The 25,407-nt window shown below is 31.3% G+C and overlaps 1 protein-coding gene across 1 annotated transcript in view; it reads left to right on the forward strand.

The window, feature by feature from the left end:
* Positions 1-25,407, forward strand: part of Kal1 (anosmin-1 Kallmann syndrome 1) — a 108,222-nt gene that overhangs the window by 40,431 nt on the left and 42,384 nt on the right. The window contains exon 3 of the mRNA XM_017903649.1: positions 14,193-14,385. Coding sequence (XP_017759138.1) covers positions 14,193-14,385 — 193 coding nt within the window. The remainder of the gene's footprint in view (positions 1-14,192; positions 14,386-25,407) is intronic.

Consider the following 25,407-nt stretch of genomic DNA (forward strand, 5'->3'; position numbering starts at 1 on the left):
ACTAACGTATCCGAAATCACTCTATTTTCTCTTTCTCCTAATACATTACATTGATATACAAAATTCACACACACCTCAATCATTAAACGCATACTCATTTATCATAATGACCTGAATTCATTACATATTCCAATTCCATGCATACTTGTTCCACTCATCCCAACACATATATATCTAAAAATCTATGTGACCACAATCACAATTTCGATTACAAAAAAACAAAAGAAAAATTTGAAGATGTACTATTGTAAAAATTAACAATGAATGAAATGTTGATATTTGCGGAACAAATTTTTTTACTCTGTTAACATGCACCGCATAAAAAGAAATCGAAATTTATATATTTTTGAACCTATTTACATCATGAATATATGGATGTATGAAAGAAAAATGTTTAATTTGAAGATATGGAAATGAGTTCATGGTATTCCAATACAATGGAACTCCTATTTATACTTTAATACTCCTGCATGTAAAACATTTATACGAATAAGATTTTCTATACTGTCTTATTAATTATGTTTATTGATAATCCAGACCACGGAACATCGTTGTATACATTTCAAAAATATAAATATTAGCGGTATTTATGCATTATTTCACAATCGATCTCACTTTCGTATGTTAGTTTCAAGTACTCAAAAATTGTTAACCAAAGTATATAAATAATTAAGCTCATGGTACTTAAATGAATGTAATAAAATACAGTTGAACATAAATAAAAGAAACATTTTATTTGTATATTTTCTCAAAATGATGATTACTTTTTGTAATAATAATTAAACATCCTTTTTAGATTCGATATTAATTTAGCTTATACAAAAATTTTTGCGTGAAAGGATAATTATTTCAGCTTTCAATAATAATTTATTTATACATATGGGATTCTCGCTAGCGAGTCTTCCGAAAAGGTTATCTCGTGTTAAGGAATCCAAATGATAGTAAAATCAAAATACGGAAAATGCAACATGTCTTAACAATTAAAGTATCAATACAATGTTCGAAATGTATTCGACGCTCTCCTTCGTGCTTTTCTTTCTTACTCCCCTTATTATTTATGTATACCCGTTTTTAGTTAGATTCTCGGGCTGCTGCTTCCTTACTCTCCACACTCATTCCATCACACGCTTATGTCACTATTCGCTTATTTCATTTCCACGTATTTGCATATATATAAATAAACTTTTGTATCGTAAGTGTTCATATGTATACGACACTTGGATGAATAATTAATTATAAAATTAATGACAAAGTCATTAGTAGAGGAGTACTTAATGATAATATTTGTTCGAATCAAATATGCGTAAAACCAAGAAAATTGTAAACAATTAAAATAATACCAAGGTTCTATACAAAGCGGGTTCCCAGAGTTTCCGCATTAATGTGTCAATCTTTGCAGAAAATGTATTATATTATATAATTATATAGAAACCAAGGTTGGAAAAAATGATAATTAATAACGACTTGTATTTATTAGTTTTGCTAGTAGTATTTTACAGCAATATCCATGATTGCAGTAACTATAGGTACTTCTGTACAATTTCGCTTGCGGTCACAGTGAAACTCTGTTTTCCTTTTTTACGTATAATTTAGTATTCATGATTATTTTGTAATTTTCTTCCAATTTTCTTAAAATTTTCTTATAACTTCGACAAGAAGATATTAAAGTCGTTTTCATATTCAATGTCTCTTTTCTGCTTGTCGACTAATTACTTTTTTCAACTCTTTCATTTATTCTACCGAAAGTTTCTCTATTTCTGTTTTTAATTCTTTATTTCCTTTGCAGAGAGATCGTTTCGTTGCTTCACGCAGCCTCTGGCATTAATTTCGTAGCAATCGCCTCTATTATTTCATTCTGTCACATTTTTCTGTTCTGCGTTAATATTTGGCTATGACGTTAAGTTTCTTTTCATATCGTTCAATTTACATTTGTCTTCTTTATATCGATATTGTTGTCAAAACTGTGCTATTTTAGCATATCGTAAAGTCTAGAGTGACCTGAATTGCGATCCGGTTACATCTCGAATACTGCAACTCTCACGTTCAGAGTTTCACGGGGTTGTAAGGCCCGTTACGCCGATGCGACAGTGTTGCAGGGATGAAACCTACACGTAATCCGGTTACATCTCGAATACTGTAACTCTCACGTTCAGAATTTCACGGGGTTGTAAGGCCCGTTACGCCGATGCGACAGTGTTGCAGGGATGAAACCTACACGTAAATTAACCCTGGGTTAAGCTAGACCTGGTTAGAGTTAAACTAAAGAGTTCTGATGTGCGATTGTTTTCTGACGCTAAGTTTAACCATAGTTTGTCTTGATTTCTTTGGATTTAAAGGAGAATTCCACGTTCGACTCCTGTCTCGGTGGTTTTATAAATTGGTATGTGTTTCGATTGGTTGGTGTGAAATGTAAGTGGTGGGTGTGTCTTCCTATTGTTTCTGAATAATGTTGGGGGTGTGTATTAGCTTCGACGTCTTTCGGTGATGGTGGATGTTTAAACAAATTGGGTCACTATATCCATCGTCTCAACGGTGATTTATTGACCGTTTCTAAGGTTATCCCAAGTGACGACAGGGTAACGAGTGTCCGTGAGTTAAAAGACCCAACAATAGGGAAATAAACCAGTTCCCCATTAAACTTGGTACGTTCGATTCTTAGAACGCAACAGGATATTTTAATAAAAACCTGGAAGTAGAATATTAAAAATAAAAATACAGGAATAACATGGAAAAATTTCCGTAAAGAAAATTATATTCAAAATATGACAAAGATACTGAAAATTGGGAGCCCATTTGTATCCGTCACTAAGATTTCTTGCTCTTAAAAAATTGCTTCATGTATAACTCATTGTGTACCATGTGCCTAGAAAATTTTGTTAAAATTAGAATTTTCTGGGGAAGTGAATTTTCTCGTAATGTAATATACAAATACTTACTTACTGTATGTATACAGTAAGTTATATTCTATGCAGCTGGAAAAACGTTTCAGTAAAATGACACGAGGGTAATATTGTACAATCTTTGCTCGCATCGTGGCTTGCATCATATTTTATATTTCTGAAATCCGCACTTTCAAGCTTGGCCGCATTATAATAATAGCGAAATTAAGTTATATCGGCACTGTCTTTATCTCGTGTTAGCACAGTCGATGTGACTTTTAACGTCTTTGCTTTCATACTTTGAATTTGGTCACATTAGTGTTTATATCGTTCGCTTTTCTCCATATCGGGAGATATGACATTTTCAACCGCAATAAAGAAAACTTTTTAAATGTTTAGTTATGTGGTTTCAATTTTACAAATTTCTTCAGTTTGTGATTATTCTTTTTTTAACATTGATGACATGAACATTTTTAATATCGGTACTATAAAATCACATAAAAGCACAACACTTAGCAATAAACGATGTAACATCAAAAATTAAAAAGTAACCGTTATTCTTAAGATTTAATCGGAAAAAATCATGGACAAAATGTTGATTTTTATTCACATGTAACACAACTATTATTCTTATTACGAATAATTATTATGGATGACGGAAATTGTTTTAGATTACGGATAACCGTTATGGTGGTCAGGATTTTATTTTGATTACCGGTAACCAATATCGACAAGGAACACTTTATCCCGTTACTTTCGACCATTGTCAATTTTCATTACTATTATGGATAATTAGAATTCATCAACGACACGAAGTTAATTATAGAACAATCTAAGCAATAGAAAAAAAAAAGAAATAAAACACACCGTGTTTCGATACTTTTACTGTAACATTCTGGTCATAATAATGTTTACTCTTAACCAAAAACAATATTCGTTACCTATAATGATTATTCATAGCCGAAAACAATTTCCATTAGCACAATTTCCGTTTTTCCAATGTAACGCAATGTGTCGCGCAATGGCTGAAAATCGATAAACTGATATTTGGAATTGATAACCTGAAATTTATAATTATATTTTGAAACGTTAACAAAACTGTGTAATTTTAATGCAATCGATCATTTTTATTGTATTTTTTAATTTCTTGTCAAAACTGATGCTTTCAATTTATTCCAATTTTCGAGGCATTTATTTAAACCACTCGTTATGTGACCGAATAATTCGAATTTAAAAAGTTACGTTTAGTATTACAAGAGCCTTGAAATTATATAGAAAACGACCCTTGTCAATTTTATCAATTTTTTCAAGAGAGAACGGAAGTACTTTACCATTTTGGATTCGTTTCGATAGAACCGGCCAATTTTTCTTCTCTTATAACTCGCTCTTTATGATACCGATTTCACAAGTCCAGCTTCTAATTACTATAATGCGTTATTGCGTGAAAACATAAAAAACTCGACAAGTGTCGTTTTTGATACGAACTCATTGATATAAATGTTTTAATATTTATGTTAAATATTTACCAACTTCAATTATGAGAATATTACTAAAAAGTATAGCGAGGTTGTAAAATCGGGTAAGCATGAGAGAAAACACATTTAGTTGCCAAGACAAGTGACGAACGGTAATATAATATGATTGCACTCTCGACAATTTTCGGATGTCGAATTCAAAATTACAGTTCTCAACGCCGCAATATCGATCAGAGCCGAACATTACAGATTTGATCTACAACCGCGTTACATCCTAACAAGTTAATTAACTACCCCGCTATATTGTGGTCACTACACTGGTCTGAGAACTTTTTGTCGTTGTTATTAATAGTCACGAACACGTTGAACTTTAAATTGGCGTCAATTTTAGCTGCAGAAGTTTTCTCGAAACAAACAAGATCAAGATTGTTACTTATGGGGTCGCTGCTAAGGTAGCGTAGACTTTAAGCCTCTGCATATATACACATATGTATGTACGTAGCGTGAAACGAGATCAGATACTCGACTAAGTAAATTTGCCTTTTCTCATTCTTTATTCATCGTAAAAATACCGTAAATGTCGTAAACGGACTTTATATCATTTTATTAAGAACACATTACCAATTACCTTTATCACCCTCGATTGGCTCTTCTCTCGTAAGGGGTGCGAATGGTTAAGCGGTTAGCGGTTAGTACTAACCTGCTGGTTTACAATGCGGAAATTGCTACGAAAAGCACAAGCAACATGTCGAAGGTTAAGAGAAAGTAATAGCTTTTCTGTACATAATGAACCTTGTTCAATATTTGATTGAACGTTTACGAAATATTGGTTGCGAAGACTTGCATCATAAACTCGATATAACGAAAACCTTCACATTGACCTCTCGTTAGTTTCCATTGCACCGCGGTGCGTGCTAACAGTAAATGACTATTTATCCTAAACCCATGGTACACTTTATCGATAGTCCACTGCTATTCCTAATGCATCATACGATATAATTTCATATGTAAATGTAATTAATTGATATAAGTGAATGTAATTAATAAGTACTTGACAACAATTGAGTTATTATATTTAGCAGCTAAAACAGTAGCGCTGAATTTAAAGTATGAATTATAAATCTGAATTAATACAATAAAACGTCGATTATCCGTAAAATTGAAATTAATGACAGGACGATAACTTTGAACGAACATAAATTAAAATAATCGAAGGTACAAAATTATAAGGGATAATGACATCATTTCATCGGTGCTTGACACGAATAACAACGTAAACGACGTTACGATGAAACGTAATGGTAGCTCGTGTATTATTTCGATACATGACGAAATTGAAAATGCATTGGACATCTTATTGCAACGAGTAGAACATTAAAATGAAATTGATGCCGCGTAAACGCCTACGTTAGAGGGAATCCATAACATGGCAATATCTAAAAGCGGGTTATTTATTTCTTGTCTTGCATTCTCCTTACTAGACATGTATTTGCTCGCGTAGTAAAACATTCATATCTGATAGTCATTTCATTTTTAATTAATTTTTTACAAAATTCATGTCCAATAAGACTGTTTTCGGATTGATTATCGGATGAATTTATTATTTGAACGGATTTGTCCTTCAATTAATTCGAATAATCCACTTTTTGCTATATACCCTTTCACTCCCGATATGCGAAATATCGAATTGAAACTACGCGTATCTGTACAAATTGCATTAACTTAAGGATTTTAATCTTGAGAGTCTAAAGCCTCTTCGTTTTGTCCTATATCGGTACCAAATTTTCTGATTCTGCATTTCATGCTCATCATAATGTTCTGAATGCTAATAGGTCTGACAATGAGTTCATATTCTGAACAGAGGAATGGCAAAGGAATGTGAAATGTCAGATGTTGCTCCTTAGTCTCTGCATTTACGATACTATAGTTGGTATATAAGACTCGAACCAGCAAAGTATAAAAAAAAGCGCAAAGTTTCCCGTAAATAATAAGCCGCATTAATTTCATTTCAAGAAAGTGAAATGTGAAATATACTAAACGTCGATGTCCGCATCATAAACTCGACATGAAAACGGCGTCGTATTGATTGCGAACTGATATAGTTTATATTATCGAGAATAAGTAGTACTATTATTATAATACCTTGAATACTGAAATACGACTTCAAGTGATATAACGTACTATGAAGAATCTAAATGATACAAAAAGATCCTGAAAACAACGAGTTGTTTTATTTTTTCAACTATTTCACTGGTTCGTTTCTCGATTCTATCGTAAATCCTAAGTTGGAAGTAAGAAATTGTAATATTTAATAACAAAGATTAATAAAGGAATGAAATTTAGAGTTCCTATTGGAATAAGAAGATGAACGAAATGTATTACCAGCGCAAAAATATGAAATAACAACGATCATATGTGTTTGTCTAATTAGAATTTTCTTGTCAATTATCTAACTTGATCAATTCAATGTTTTTTGTAACTAGTACACGAATCAAGAAAGAAAATATAAAGAAAATAACTTTCTTCCGGATTGGATGACATGCGATGTCGTAGTTTTTAATTCGAATTTACTTTAATTCCCGATATATCATTTATCAAAATGATATTTTCGTGCCAAGACTTCATCAGCTCTTATGCACTTGTATGAATGGCAAACGAATGAACGTGTACGGCTCCATAACCATATATTATTCAATATCCATGTATTGAACTGGGATGCGGTATAAATATAATGGCTGTTTCAGTATACTATGTTACTAAAGTTCGTCAAATTCTTCGCTGAATATTTCTCAGATATTGGATAGGGGCACAGTAAAGTGGTTGGCTTAGATTTTATCCTTATCTTTCAATTTCTGATTTCTTGTTGTGTTATCCTTCTAAATCGTGATACTAGGTAAGAAAGTTATATGTGCAAAATTTTACCGTGATTAAATAACGGGAACCCGAGCCGCATTTTAAAGTTAAAGTTTTAAAATTATAGTAATTGCAGGATAAATGTAGGACATAATTGTGTTTCGATATTTTAAAACTATGTATGACTATTTTTTAAATAAAAGTACAATTTCTTATGTTAGATGTACGTATAACAGTGTAGTAGTAATGTTATGCTCAGCGTGTAATGAAGCGTATGAATTGATGATACGAGTTACCTGGATCAACTGTCTAAGGTACTGAAATACTTTACTCGAGGTGACGGAATTTCCGTCATTTGCTGGAATCTTGTAGGTATAAGCCGAGTGAACGTGTAGCAAAGTTAATTTAAAGTGAGTTTTAAACATCAAATTTAGAAAAATGGAAACAAGGAGTAGCGAAAAAATATAATTTTTAGACCATAACGAAATTCGTGTATACACATAACGTGTTATTTTACAATTTACGAAAAGTGAAATTAAGTCTTCTATCAAGTGCCGCGACAGTGATAAAGGAAGTCGAAGTTTTCTGGGCGAAAGCACGCATTCCCACAAGAAAAACCTGTAATAATATTGAAAAATGATTACCATTGCATAAAACTTGGAGGAATTTGCAGAGGTCTCGAGCACGTCGAAGTGAAGTAAGGAATGAAGAGAAAAAGAATTTCTAGACAAGGATCTATAATTGGTACGGACAAACATTTAATGGAAATGGAAAAACGAAAAACAATCCGGCAAGAAAAAGAGCGTCTACGAAAAGAACAACAATTTCGTGCAATAGCAAAAATAGAAGGTATATATTTCTCATTCTGAAGTTGTTTTAATGTACTTGTAGGTGTAAAGTAAATTTTCTTTTTTATATTACAGGATTTGTGCAAATTCCACCAACTTTATCTAACGATGAAGCAAAAGATTTTATTTTAGAGCCCGATTTTCTAGATGAACCAGATCCACTCAACCCATAAAAGCCAAGAAGGAAACAAGAAATTATAAATATGAAGCTCGTTGCTACATTTGATAAGTGCAAGGTAAGTGATAGAAATGCAATGCGTATTTTGATTGCTACGACTGAAGCATTAAATCATAATGTAGACGAGCTCATAATTAACCGATCTTCAATTCAGCGTTATCGATTTAGTATAAATACCAATCTTTTACAAAATGATCCATCAACTTGGGAAAGCGACGAAACTATAAAGCAGCGTTAGAAATAGTGGAAAATTGAAAAGAGATCAATGATGTCGCAAAGCGTGGTGCGAAGCTGATAGTGAAATAAAATAATTTATTAACAAAAGGTGAAGAAAATAAACAGTATATATTAGAAATATTAAAAAGAATACCGAGGATGTTACCCTGATGCGAGTAAATTTACCTTAATAAATTAACGTAAAGTAACAAATGTATAATAAATGTATAACAAGTTAATTTATAGTAGGTTATATTTATATATTAAGTTTTTCTAAGTTTTAATACTATTTTGTTTATTAATGTATAAATATTTACAATTCCAATTGATAGTTACTTATATAATTATAAGATAACAGTAAGTAATAAAATTTTTTAAATGAAAGATGTACCGTATGTTGTGACTTCCCCATGTAAGGTGTCTAAACCATTACATATAAGCGTAATGGTTTATACTCTGTATTATGAACTATTCCTACTAAACTGAAAAATTTTGTATAGATTCTTGAAAATTACGAATAAATGTAATTATTATATATCCAAGGAATTATACTTGTGTAAAAAAATATCTGCTACTGCCTCTTAGATAATGATACACAATTATATTAAAATTGACGTGGAATCATTAAAATCTTTTAAATTTAACTCAAATGCGGCACGTGTGTTTCCGTTATGCAATCACTTCGAAATTTTGCACGCATTATTTACTCGTTAAATATAAATTGTTTAGGGGGATAGCACAAATAAGACACGAAAAAAAAATTTTGTCCTCTATATCTGAGGACCACCTTAATGCATTTTATATGAAATCAAGATTACAGTTAAACGCTACATGTACTTATTGATTTCTTTGTCGTCTACATAAGCTAACGACCAGCTTAATATCTGTCGTAGTTTTATCTTTTCTTGTTTCCAATTTGCTAATTAATCGACAAAAAGTTATAGAATATGGCATAAAAGAATGTCGAAGACAATGTTGGAAGCGTGTATAGGGGGAAATAGAAAAAACAGATGTTGTCACTTCGAAAATACTTCAAAGTCGCGTTACGAATGATAAAACAAAGTTTTGATTCGTTAAAACTCAAGTTACTAAGTCCTCTATTAAAATATTTCTACTGAAATCAAACTTACAATTATTAATCACTAGTCATGCTACGACAACACATGTATATCCTCGAAAGACGGAATAGTAGAAAATATTTTAGAAATAAATGATAAAAGAATTTTAAACTGCCAAAAAATTAAAATAGATCCATTAAGAAGTGTCCTAATCGCTTACAGTAATTAGCTTATAATGCATATAAAAAATATCTGCTCGAAATAAAATGAAATCATTAGAAAATTGCATATCGTACGAAGAATAAAGCAAAGCAATTTGCTGCAAAGTACGCGAGTAAATACTTGCCTTTCCAGGCATATGCTAAGTTTCTCGCATAATATCCTTTTCAAAGATGAAAGTAAATTCATCGAGGATGACTAACATGGTAAAAATAAACCATAGAAAAATTCAATGATCATAAATCGATCATAATTCAATGATATAATAAATGTTCAACCTATATTTAAGCATGGTGCTAACATAGCAGAGATGTATGTGACAATACCTAGCTTGAGAAATTTACATATTATCGAAGAAAATATGAATAAAACGAATCTGAAAGAAACGTTCATCGTCTCCTTTAGAAGAGTATTAGAATATTCAAGAATTAGTGACTGTGTAAAAATGGTCCACTGAATTTCACATTCTTGTAGATGAATCTGCAGAAAAATTTCCTTGTGCAAATTAACAAGAAACGTATTAGAGTCAAGAAGAAAACTGGAAACGAGTTTAACTAGACGAATCTAATATATTCAGATATCTAGGGTTAATGTAAAGAAAAAGAAAATACTTGTTAATAGAGTTTCATCTCGATTGATTCTATTTCTAAACCCATAATCGATGTTATTCTCGATCTTCGTTGTAATTTCGATAATTTATAATACCTTATCTTTACTTACGTTACTTATTTATTATTATTACTTATGACTGGATTTTTAACAGTAGGGAAGTTCACTGGAATTTATATCTTTTTCTTTATTTACCGACGTTGGCATTAATTGCTTTTCCGCATAATTCAGTAAATAAGCAATCGTAGAAGATGAGGTACTTAATTTATGCAAACTGCATTCGCATAAACCCTTTTAATATTTCATTAGCTATAAACATAAGTAATTACTGCCCATGCATATAAATTATGTGTTTTACAAAAAAATAGACGAATTACACTGTCTTTTTCTTTAAATCTAACAAAATATAAAAAACTATAATGCCGTCGCTCTTGACCAAGATGTTGATGCGATGTTATCTAAAGGACCAAAAAAGGAAGAAGCTACTTAAAAAAAACTTTTATATTATGTACAGCGCGTCTCACAAACTCTGCCTATCTAAATTCCTTCGTTATTTCAAACGATACGATATAAAGGTCAATTTTTCAATCGAATTGTCCAATTTTTTATGTTCCACTTTGATAGAATGACGTATTGCGAATATAAAAATACTAAGTAAGGTGCATTTGTTTCTGAACTTATCGTGTTTGAAATATGTATTTGATTTTTTTCACGAAACATATACTGTTATTTGACGCAGTGGGCATATCTTCAAATACATGTTAAATTTAAGTTAATAGAATTTCGATGATCTTACAATCTCATATAAGAATTACCTTTCTTAAAAAAAAAGTTCTTTCCGTGGTTAAATATGCTCCTTGAAAAAGGATCACTCAGAAATATTCTCATATAATTAATAAAGACATTTAGCTGATCCCTTTCTACCCGGCCATTTTATATGCGTATACATGTATAATATACGTATAAAGATGAAGATATGGACCACTTTTTCATGTTCGGCAAAAACATGTTAAAAATATGAAAATCGCATCGGTAAAATATGAAAATGATAATCCATAGGTCTAAGATAACGATTCCATCCCATTTAACCAGTAATATTGTAACGAGAAAACTTAACCATTATTTAACTTTGTCAAATATTTGGTTAGAGAAAATAGGATGATAATATGAATCATAGCTGAAAAGTTAAGAAAGTTAACAAATAATAGTTTTTTTACCAGATTTTGCATTTTTTTTTAGATTTATAGTAATTACATGTAAATTTCAAAGTTATTTAAATAAAGAAATATTATAGAGTTCAGAAAAGACAAAAGATAAAAAGCGATAGAAAATGAATACTTGTGTAAATTTTTTTTAAAGGAATTATAATTTTTTAATAGAATTTAATATAATAAACATCTTTAAAAATTTTTGGTAATAATCATAAATAAAAATATCACTGTCACATTCAGTGCATAAGGAATATGAATATATATAACAATGCATAAGGAATATGAATATGTATAACAGTGCATAAGTGAATTATAAGAAAACAAAAACGAATGGCACTAATTTTTGTTTCATAGCGTTTATGAGCACTAATTGTGATATTTGTATCAATTTGCTTAATTGAAAAAGAGAAGTCCATATTACAGCCTTGGTTCATATTTCCACCTTCTCCCCTATATATGATATACGTCATTATATCAGACGATAATATCGATATATGTACGATGATAGTAGTTATTAGTATCATTATATGTTATGCTTACAGCGCAAACTACGCTAAATAATTGTTAATTACTTATAATAATTTTTATTCATAAGATTTTGTGATATTTGTATCTTTATTGATTAGCTTAACTTAAAAAGTGTAAAACTTTGCTACTGCTTGCCTGTTTTTTGAATTTATTTATAAATGATACCATATTTTTCAATATCCGAGTAATTTTTAATTGCAAAAGATTTATTAATCGAACGACACGTGATCTCGTTTGAAAATTATTCAAAGTTTTGTGATTTTTCTGAAAATCTTCCAGTTCGATAAAATAAGATTGCGAAGATTAAAACAGAATTAAATGAAATACTTCTTACAAAGTATTAAAATTGATCTGTACTGCATTTATTAGTAATAAGCAAGCTTCTATGTTTGCATTTTATCTTCAAATGTCCATGAAAAAACAATTCTATTCAGTTTTTAAGACTTCAATGTACAATATCTCGTGAATTGTTAAGAGAGAAGGCTAAAATTTTCCATACTTGAGATTTTTTAAATTATTATTGAACGTTAAAAGTTACATAGAAATTGGTAATTATGATTAAGCTTCTTATTTGACCTAATGTCCAAGGATCCGCTAGTAAAAAATAAAATTTTCCATGTTACATAACATATGTAAACAAGAAGGAGATTGGCAGCTGAGACTCTTTTCGAAATAAGCATAATAAAGGTGACTGAAAACCCAGTTCGTTGAAAACCATTGGTAAAAGGCACAAACATACCTGTAACTTGTAATCAGTATGTCATATATCATTTTTAAAAAACTCTGCTTACATCAAATTATTTTTATGTAGAATTACTTATTGACACAATGTACAGATTAACTTTTTTTTTTATCATCTTTATTGCAATAATTGGTATTTTAATCATTTCGGTAACCTGTAGTACATCATCTGGTATAAAGAAAAGTGTTACAAAACGATAAGAATAACGAATAAAATAAAAAATTATTTACGTTACAATCTGCGCAATGTTGTAACATCTAGCTGAAATAAATCGATTGACCAGTTTTCGAATAATAACTATCTTTGAGAATTTTGTTTCGAGAAAAATGTATTTAAAGTTTAAAAAGTTTTAATCACCAGGAATAATAAATTTCTCATTTTTACATCGATTTCAGGTTCATAAGTAGCTGATTTTTATGAAAGTATAATGTGTCGAAATACGCGATATTCAATCTTTCAATTTCTTAATCTTTCATTTCGATCATTCAAATTTTTTATCGTGGATCTTTTGATCTTTTTGTTAAGGAAATTATAAAAATTGTTAATAGAAAAATATTTCTTGGAAAAATATAGACTGTTACATCTAATAGACGTACAATTGCTTTCTAAAAATTGAATCACATCAACATCGCAAACCTAGATCATACAATCTAGTTTTCATGAATTGAAAAAAAAGAAAAAAAAAAAGAAAAATATATAGAAAATAAAGAGAAAGGAGGAAACGACGTTTTGCATTGAATACGTCGAATATTATCCTACTTTCATTGACGATTTCAATACTCTAATAGAACATTAAGGTAGCTACAAACAGCTTCAATTATGAAAAAGTACTCTGTATAAATTATTTTATACATTCGTGTAACAATTTTCTTATATATGTATATTTTCTCATAAATAATATTTTTTACCCTCACTTGCAATACATGCTTTATTTATTATATCTATATTATACTGACAAGAGTATTAAAGGTCAAGAGAAACGAAGCAAAGAATATAAAAAAATTCGCAAAGGATTACCCGTGTCTTGACTTCTCTCTATCGGTAAATGTATTTATCTACATCGGATCTCTATCCATTTCTGCTTTTGCAAATTCATTTAAATGGAGAAATTAAAAAATATTTTTAAAGATCGGTAGATCATGTATCTCTCTTTCTCTTTTCGGAGAAATTAAGTGCCAAAATGGTGGGAGACATTTGTAGAAAGTAATAAATACTTTTTATTTGTATTGTCCCCTTTTGTATATATTTCTTGTTTGACGTTTACACCATTTTAAAATTTACATGGTATGTGTAATATTATATGTGTATATATATGTATTATATACAGTATACATATGCATATGTATATAATTGTTCGATATATTATTTTGTTTTAGTGTATGGAAAATTGCTTGGCATCCAATTACACAAAACCTGGTTACTGTCCTGATAAAGCATCCATGTCACCCTTCGAAGCTGTTTGCTTAATAGCTTGCATCGACGACTCTCGTTGTCCAGATTTAGCAAAATGTTGCAGGCATGATTGTGGTGTCACATGTATGCATCCCATCGGTTTAGAAAATATAACTGGTACGCATTAGATTTTCTTATTTGTCATTTAGAATTATGGCTTCCTTACACAAATTTTCTTACACGTTACTTATGCAATTCTTATTTACATTATGAAATGCTAGATTGCTTATAACATTAATTTCGCACATATGTCAAATAAGTAATTAATTAAATTAAATCATATTATATTATTAATTTCTAATTAAGAAAGAAATACATATGATATCGTTCAAAGAAAAAGAATATATATAAATTAGTGCAACTTTACTTCGCGTTTTTAAAAATTCTATATTAAATAATTAATATTAATAATTAATTGCATGATGTGAATATTTGTGTACAAAATTTAAACATTTTTAAGTTAAACATTGTTAAATTTATGCTTAAATATAATACGGTAAAGGGTTGTAGTAAATTTATCTTTGATCGTGCAGGTTATCTGTAATAATAATACAAACCGTTATATTTTGAAGTCGTTTTTTCCGTAAAAGGAGCGAAAATGCAAAATTTTAATCTTGCATTTTTTAATTATTTTTCGACAAGAAATCGTTTGGCGACTGTGAAGACGTGTTACACAGAGTAAGTCGTATAACTTATTCATAACGTACAATCTCTAAAATATGTGTTCCGCAAAAAGTGTTATAAATCGAAATTGCACGGTATCGAAGAGAATATATTCATTTGTTTATGAAATATTAAGACAATGAATTTTTTTGAATGAAATGTGCACTGTTCGTGTCAACGTTTAAAGGAATAATTGTGTACAAGTTATGTGACTTACCCTGTATAGTTTTTACATCCTAAATGTATCCTTCTACAGGATATACTCACTTTTTCGCAAATCAAATTCATTTTTTCATAAATCAAATTTATCCCTTTCACAAAATAGAATTCACCTCGTAGTCGGTAAGTGCGTGACTTTGTTGAACACGCTTTATTATTTATACCACCATGTTCTCCAATAATGAACACTATCGAAGACGTTTTTCCAAAAATTAAATTTCATACAAAAAATATTTTGGCTGATCCTTTGAATCATGAACTTTTGTTCAATGTTATTAATCATTTTATTACAACCATTATTTGCCCAGATTGTCATAATTATTGTACGAATATGTGATATGAAATTATCATGATCAGCGAGAAGCAAACCATTATGATTAAATATTATTATAATATTATAATTAAATTGCGTTCATATACATGTAATAAAATTTTTAATTTCGGACTAATCAATTTATATTGGATTTGATTTTTATTAGTATATTTTAAGGAAACAAATATGTAAAAGAGCTTGATTTGCAAAAAGATGAATGTGTTTTGTATAAAGATGAATATGGAGTGCAAAATCTTGCTCTCAACCTGAGATACGCGTACTATTGGTATTCGAATATTATTCGAATACTAGTATCGAATATTACGTTATCGAATATTCTGGCATCGATTAGTGCGTTATATATTCTCAAATGGAATATAACCTGAACCAAATCACATAAAATTTTTTATTTATATACAATAAAGTAATATTACTTTGTATGGATATTACCTACATGGGTACCAATGGATATGTGACTTAATCACATGTCCATCGGCGGTATGTAAGGTAAAAAAAACAATTGAAAACCTCTGATCCAGTGTATTGACAATCAATTGTCAGCGGCACGTGGATCGAAGTTATATCTTGAAATACTTTTATGCTTTCAAAAATTATTCAATTCTTTACTGGAGTTGATTATTTATTTGTACACATATTAAATTTACTAAAATCTACAATATAAAATATAAATAGAATATTGTTAAGACGCCCTAAATAATATTACATAGACGTTCTGCATTTATCTATCAATAATTCGTTTTATTTTTTTCAAAGTAAATTGTGCAAATATGATTTATCCTATTATAGCTATTGTAACGAACTACTATTTCATTAAGGCGAGAGATAGTAGTTGAAATCATAGGTGAGAGAGCTGTTAATTTTCGTACTTTGTAACTATAGTCTGACAATAATATTGAAATCAATTTGAGAATTCAAAACAAGAGATCTGAATCATAAGAATTTGGTTGACTTTGAAATATTAAGCAAAAAGGTGGGAATATAAACCAGGGTTGTAATATGGACTTCTTTCTTTTAATTAAGTAGGTACTACGACGTGTCGATAATTGACACGAATATTAAATACGAATAACTAAAAAGTGGAAGTTTTTGTTTTTGCTCGTCTAGGAACATTTTCAAGGTAAGCCCTATTTATATTTTTTCTCATATTAATTAACAAATGTAATATATTATCCATAGAGATGTAGTTAGTTATAAGACAGAGTATTCAAAATACTGTATTTAGTCACTCAGAAATATTACTACTATAGTGAAATTCTTAAGTAAAAAGAGGCAGGTGATGCTAATATGGACTGCGCTAGTCTATATTACAATTATATTTTCTGTTGTGTTACAATCACTTATTTTGTGTTCCTTATGTGATAGTGATGTTATTCTTTGCGATTATTACCAAAATTTATAAAAAACTTTTATTAAATACTGATTTTTATTAAAAAATTATATCTTCAAGAAAAGAAATTCACAAAATTATTTATTTCTTATTGTTTTTTTATTTTTGTCCCCGTTTTCGATATTTTTAACATTTTTATATGTAAATAATTTTTAAATTTATATGCAATACTTATGAACGTGGAAAAGAAATGCAAAATATATCAAAAATCTACTATTTGTTACGATTATGCTATATTTTCGAAGTCCATTTTATCCAATTTTTCCCATTTTATCTAGCATACGTCTGGAAATTGTAACTGATTGTGAGTTATAATTTTACCGTACTGCAAAATTTAGGAAGTAGAAGAGGAAATGCGTTCAATGTTGTAAATGGCAACCTTCTTTGGTAATAATTACACGACGATTATCAATCGAGATAAACTTTTATTTATATGTAAACAATATATTGGGTAAACAGAGGTACTGAACATAGATATTATCAATTAAAGTGGTATAACAAAGATAAATATGTGTAAGGTAAGGGATAAGGAGGAAGTAAGGAAAGCGTACACAAGGGAGAAACAATATGGTTTTGAATCTAACCGTTTGAGTCCCAGAGGGTTTTGAAGAAACACCGACGAGGAATCCCAAGCAGCGCGACTGCGCTGCCTCTAACAATAAGTGGGTACGAGAAGACCCAAGCGGCGCGATAGCGCTTCGTTTATATTATGACGATGAATGGCCAAGTGGCGCGATAGCGTTTCGACTTGGACAGTAGGTGACGCGCCGTCAGCTGTCGAGAACGCTTGAAATAACGATAATGTATATTTAAAATATAAACTATTGCTTGGTACAGTTTAAGGCTAGTCTAATACTACAACTCTAACGCTAATACCAAACACTCGGCCTACTCTATGCGCTCTGACTCTGACATTGATTTTAACGCTCTGACCATAAACTCTAACTCTTCACACACTGTACACTTTACACTCTGCACTGACTCACCCGTGTCCTTGCACCCTTGTTTTAAGCCTACAGTCCCTCTTCTTTCATACACAGGCTTTCTTTCTCGATCACTCATTTCCCACGTGTCCTCGTCCTCGGTGGACCGGGTACCTCAAACACTCAGACGCATTCCTAAACTTTCGTTTTTCGCACTCGATACAGTCATAAATATCCCGTCCATATTGATCCTTGCGCCGGGTCATTTGTCCTTCCGCACACACTCCAAATATCACTCTAAACGCTCGAGCCGAACCCGAGGTCGCTGTTTATTATCCTTGACTTTCGAGGAAGGTCCAAGCGTTCTCATACACTCACTCTCGAACCCTAAAAATGTATATCCTACATATGTATATATAATCATGTTTTTATTTTGATGAAATGTAATATTAATTTTTCTAGAAGCACATAATCGCAAGTTTCTATTAACTGCAAAAATGAAACATTTGTAATTATTCATTTTGACCGATTTAATAATTCTAGTGTGATACGTCAAAGTGAAATAATAAATTAAACATCACTGAAAATGACAAATATTTCTGTTAAAGCTAACAAATTCTTAGATGTCAAACTGTTACACACTTTATACACATCTCACAGATCCACTAAAATACCAAAAAATTTACTACCAGAAAATGAAACAAGGCTAACGACGTTAAACAACGCGTCTAAATAATCTCTGCTAAATAGCCTCGGACTAATCATTACGCAACATCATTAATATTAAGACATTACTGACCGCGACACTTGGAAGAAAGAACACTCGAGTACAAGAACATGTAATGAGCACATATATGAAAACAGTCAATGACGCTTACATAAGAGAATATAATGGGACAGTGATACATTTATATAAAACGCACGTTAAGACACAAATGCGACTTTAATCGTAAAGCTTAGTCGTAAATTGTACTGTAAATATGTTATAGCTTAATGCATAGTTTACTTTGGATAATCTCCAACTATATTAGTTTATTAAGTGCGTAACGTATAATTGTAATAATTCATTCGATAACAATATGTATTCGCGTAACATTGTTATTAATAAAACATAAATTTTAAATTCACATTAAATTATTCTTAGATATATTTAAGTATATTTATTATTTACTTCTTGTAAATAATATTTCTTAGAAATTGGAAGTTACGCTAATTCTAAATTCCAGTAATTCATTTGTAATGCAATTTCATAAAAAAAGAGAAGAAAGAAAAGACATTATATAGCTCATATTATAGTTTCCTACTAATCTTATGTACCTGCATTTTATTTTTTTTTGCTAATGCATTTGTGTAATCGTAATTCCTCCTTCGATATAACTGTTATTAATGGAAATAGTTTATATACAGTATGTTCCAACATTTTTGGTAATTTCACAAACATGTCTACTAATTTTCTAAATATTACTACTAAAAGTTTTTATCCTTTTTGTCCTATTATCATTTTTCATTTCTATTCTTATTATTCTTTGGATCATTACATCTTGTCAATTACTAATTTATCAATTTATTAATACTAAATAAGAAATTGACAATGTGAATTTTAATCGTTTTATTTTTGTTCAATACCTGTTTTACCAACTTTTATCGTGTATGTTCACCCATAACTGCATGGATTTATTCGTCAATTCGGATTTTGATAATATGCATAGTCATATAATGTGTTTTCCTGCACACCAACGAAATCATATTTGGAACTTTCTTATTATTTCCCTTTTCTCAAAAAAAAATAAGTTTTTATCACCAGACAGAAATGTAGCGATTGTTTATAAATTTGGAGAAAAAATGTGATTTGAAAATATTTCGAGATTGTCTCATACTGTAATTGGTACGAAATGAAAATATTTTTTCAATTTTCTTATGTTATATTTACATTTAGAGGTTAACGTTAGTCATTACATGTGAAATTTTGGTCAACATATTTATAACAATCTCATACGTGTATAGCAAAAGCAAAAAGTGAACGAACCACAAATCTTGAATAACAAACGTCTGTAATGCTTTGTGTTGATATTGATATGCATGTACCTTAATACATATTACTATTATTTCAGTTATACATGTAATCATAACCTTCAGTTAGAATATATTAACTCACACCCTTTTATGCATTAATCTCGAAAAGTGTCATCGTATTAACGTTATTTATCAAAAGTTATGAACTAAAAGAAAATATGTGGAGTAGGTAAATATACAGTGAAGAGCAGAATTGAATCTATACTACGTTACTATTTGAAGAGATATAATCTCCTTTATGAGGAGAAATCGTACAATAACATTTGTTTTTATGGTAGAAAACAAAGACAATTTTTCACTTGAAAAAGTATAAAAATTCATTTCTTCAACTATAATCAATTAATTAATCAGCTTCATGGAAAATACATTTGGTATGGGTAAAGGTGGAAAACTCTTATAGCATAGCAATAGACAACACAAAATGTACCAACCCTAATAAATATGTTAACAGAAATCTACCCATACCTGAAGGAAAGAAGCATTAAAAATAGAATTCATAGAGTAACCAAAGAACTTAAATACAAGTTGATCGAACCACCATTAACATCCTCAGAAATTTCGTCAGTTAATTACATTTGGCAACATCGGACAACGAAACCAACGATGACTTTACCACACGGATAAATTCGTCATTCTTAATATAATGCAAACCTTCAAATCCATTAAATCTACACTTATACAGAAGCGAATACCGTTAATTTAACAATGTTCATAATCTTACCATGAAACTTGAACGGTCTCTTTTCCCGATTATTATACCTACGAATTCTCCTAAAGAAATACTAACCAGGCATAAAGCGTCTGACCTTTGGACAGAAAGCGCTCACAATGAACTTGTCATATGATCTTTCTTATAATAAGTTAGAACTAAGGCGCATGCACGATGTCCACCAATATCCACAGGTGAAGTATTTAAGTTAAAATGAAATGTATGAGAAAAGAAAGAAATTAGAAATTAATACGAAATAAATAATAAAAGGAATATGAAATAAATGGAAAAAAGAACAAAGACGGTAAAACAAAAACTAGAGACTACGAAAGCAAAGGATTGGTCTAACGATATATTTGAAAATTGACCAATACTAGAAAAAGAAAGAAACATATACACATACATATATGTAGGATCCGGGTGGGTGGATGGGCTAAAGTAATGTTGCTTTACTACCTCTTCAAATACAATAAACTTATACTTATATTATCGGCTACGAAACTAGAGACCCGCTACGGGTACGCTCGACTTTTACTTCTTAGACACTATCTTGAGGACCGTGAAGGACTGGTGCTGCTCGCGCCCTTGCACCCTTATTTAAGCATTCGCTCTGTCCTTTTTCATACCCAGGCTTTCCTTTGCAATCATACCCCCTTCCCACGCAACCTCGGCGGGCCCGGAACCTCAATCACTCTGCACGCATCTCCAATCTTTCACTCTATCATAAACATTTATTGCAATCGATCCTCGCGCACACGGTCACTTCCATTCCAAGCCCAGACACACTTGACATTCTTCCAAGGCCGTACTTATTCCAATCCCACATATATATAAAAAAATATGTGTAATATATATTATATTGTGGTATCGCAGGATGAGTGGGTCGAGCGTATTATCTGGAGTACGTGCGAAAGGATGAATGACCGTGCGCTAGGATCGTGTGGACGGGATGTTTATGAATGTATCAGTTGCAAGTGAAGAGTGACTTAAGAATGCGTTTGAGTGTTTGGGCTACGTGACCCGCTGAGGGCAAGGCTGCAAGGAGTGCGTGGGAAAAGCGCGATTGGGAAGGAGAGAATAGGTATGAAAGAGGATAGAGTGTATGGTTTTAAATAGGCATGCATGGGCGTGAAGCGAGCAGTATGTTGGAAGTATGTATATCGGGGCAGTTCGTAGTAGAATTATTAAAAGAGAGTTGTGAAGAAAGAAGTTGTTAGTCGTCTAGTTGTATTTTAGTTGTAACAGTTGTAATTGTGTTGTAATCTTAAGTTGTAGTAGTAATAGTAGTAATTGTTAAAAATTCGTAGCCTAATTGTCACCACACATTGTTAATTTAATCCATTATTATTTGTTATTTAATAAATAGAGACTATTATTTACCACCTACCCAAGTGTCTCTACAATATGTTACACGGTGCCTACAGATTATTCCGTCTTGGCATACCTAAATGAGCCACGAGGTCGGTATTTCGGCGGTTTGTAACACGATCGCAAAGAAAAACTATTTTCGAGTTGGAATCTTGGAATATTGAGAGACAATGAACAAGATGTTCTTTCGAATCATAATTTCGTCCACGCTTAATAGCCAAAGACGTTATAAAACTTGGTAATTCCGAAAGGTCATTCCGAAGCTTCTCTAATGGCACCAACTACCGACGTCTCGGACCCGCAGGAAAGGCTTAATCTTTAGGCAAAATCCTGGAGCTTACTTCTACTCAGATATCGTCCAACCCTTACCAAAAGAAGTCGCGCCAAGGGCGCATGAAGGGTAGACGTGACACTTGGAATGCCGTTGATTAGATAATTAACTCTTTGCACTCGAGAGGCGCCTCTCAGTCGCCATTTAATCAGATTCTAAAGATGGATGTTAATTAATATATCAAATTTACAATTATCGAACGATGCGTGGAGTGTCGAAGTAAAATAATTCTACGTCTTAATTTGCATACGATTTCTTATTTACCGTTTTAAAAATATCGTTGACTTTATGGTAGAAAGTCTTCGAATTACTATTTTCCTGTAACGAAAAAATCACCGAGTGCAATGGGTTAACATTTCTCAAAATAATCAATCAGCGCGCATCCTGAACATGCCAAGGCGAGGAACTAGAAACCATCAAAAACTTCAGTAGAAAGAATTCAGACAAGAAACAGTGCATACGCAAATGCAAACACAGTTAAAGCACAGTAAAAAGTCTACAGTACTCTACGCATTCCAAAGGAGGGCGTAAATATTAAATATTAATATTTATTTATATGAACAATAATAAATATTTTTAGGGTTCGAGATTGAGTGCATGAGAACGATTGGGCGTTCCTCGAAAATGAGGGAAAATAAACAGTTGCTTCGGGTTCGGTTCGAGCCTTCAGATTGATATTTGATGTGCGTGCGGTGGAGCAAGGACATGGACTTGTATGGAGTATTTATGACTGTATCGAGTGCGAGCAACGAGCGAAAGTTTAGGAATGCGTCTGCGTTTGAAGTACCTGGCTCACCGAGGACGATATCACGTGACAAATGAGTGATCGAGAAAGAAAACCTGCGTATGAAAGAAGGGAAATTGCTAGGTTTAAATAAAGGTGCAAAACCGCGGGCGAGTCAGTGTCAATCAGTGTAAGAATCAATATGTAGAGTGCATAGAGTAGGCAGAGTGTGTTTAGTCGAGTATTAACGTTGTGTTAGCGAGACAGAATTAGATTAGCCTTAAAACTTTTAAATATAAATTATCGTTTGCATTAATCAAACCGTGTTATTGCGCGGTACATGCCTTTCCCTATTTTCTCTTTTATTTCTCACACATATATATATATTTCCATCGATCTTCGGCCCATCGTCGGCTATACAGAGACTCTGCGATTACTCTTTTTCAGGTTTTTCTTCGAAAAAGATGGATCTTTCCTACTGGGTCTGGTTAGTGGTGCGATGGAGGTGATCAGAAACTGTCAAGGGTCAGTGGTCAGAGAAACCTCGAGTCTCTGTATAGCCGACGATGGGCCGAAGATCGATGGAAAGTCACGGTCGTTGCCGATTTCGTTAATAATTATTTTCCTTCTATAATAATCAAGAATTTGTTCATTTCTTCGTTTTGAGTATAGATTTATGCTTTGAGCAATTTGTTATTAACAATTTTAATTTTGTTATTGATAATAGATTTGATAATGTGTACATGTTCTAGAAACTAAAACTGCGTTTGCATTTTCATAAGATAAATTTCCATGATACGTATACTTATGTATGTCAAAATATTTTGTATTTTTAGCTAAAATCAAGTATAACACGAAAAGTAAAAAATAAGTAAAAAGATTTATTCTCATCTTAAAATTTGGGTGGGAGTTTACTTTATATTAAGAAGTCATTCGTATTTATGTATCGGATAACGAAACTGTTTCAAATTACAAGTGATTTAGAGAAATTTCTTATAATTTTACGATTGGTGTGAAAAAGTACATAAAAACATATGGACTTAATTTATGTAAGAAATGAGGTTCAGTGGACGATGATTTTGGTGTCAATTGCACGTTACCACGGCCCCGATGAAGCTAGATGTGCGAACAATGGCTGCGTGGCAGCAAATTCTCGCTTATTGGTTGTCGATATATGTATATTTTATCATCTTCTTAACCCTAGTATTGTTTCTGAATGGCTTTTTCTACAAAAGAAAACCTGTAGAATACGCTACTGTGGAGCAAATTTGTGTCAGATAAAGAACTTTTTGTAAAAATGTACAAAAATATACAAAAAAGTACGCTTGGCGACTTCGATGATAAATTGCAATTATTCAAAAGCGCAAGTAATTACAATTATGAATATCGATAAACTCGGGAAATTTCGACTTAATTTTTAAGATAAGAATGAACCTGTTAACTTTTTTACTTTTCGTGTATCCTTCATTTTAACAAAAACTCGTGCATTTTTAGAAAAACTCAGATTTCTTGCAAACTGAGGGTGATAAAGCAATTTCGTGAATTCGTATTCAGGAAGGTAAGCTTTATAAGAATCGTCTAATGGATATTATAGATTAAGGAAGAAATTAAAGTTTGTTGAATAGTGTAATTAGTTAAAACTAATATTCTACGACGATTTCACGATGACCCCATGATGAATCCATATAATTCGCATCTACAAACATAGGAATTGTAAAATACATTTTTTTCAAGATAGACGAGGAGGAATGTGAAGAGGATGAAAAATAAACAAATATGTTATGCGTGATCAAAAATAATTGAGAAAATACCTGAAATATTATTCAGTGAATAATGTCATTTGCATACTTTATTTATGGAAAAGGAAAAAAATTGATTTTTCTAAAAGTTATTCTATTATTTGGGCATTTTATTTTTTATGCGGATAGAATGATGCTTAAGAGGATAGTTGACATTGCACAAACATACCTTTGTTTGTACAGAATCTTGAATCAATCAGAATACATCATTCTGTACCCGAGCGTAATAAAACTCCTGAAAGTTGTTCCTATATACGGAACAGCAATAAACATCGAATAAAGTATGATCATATTATTAAGCTAAATATTATATTAAAAATTCATGTAATACGTATTTTTTATTTAATGGTAATTGCAAATTATTGCAAACATAGTGTTGCGACGGCAATAATACTTGGAAGACGCGCCTCGTCGTCCTTCTTGAGGATCAACAAATTATGAAAAAAGACATCAGACGATCGTGAGAAGTGGAAGACATAAGACGGTTTGGAGAAATCAAACAGAACACATCGGATGACGTTAGCGAGAATTCACACAAAAAACATCAGACGGTTTTGGAGTTCAGACAAGACACATCAGACGTGAACTAGAATTCGAAGACGTAAGACG

This window comes from Eufriesea mexicana, unplaced genomic scaffold (genome assembly GCF_001483705.2).
Source record: "Eufriesea mexicana isolate 0111107269 unplaced genomic scaffold, ASM148370v2 scaffold2501, whole genome shotgun sequence".
NCBI lineage: Eukaryota > Metazoa > Arthropoda > Insecta > Hymenoptera > Apidae > Eufriesea > Eufriesea mexicana.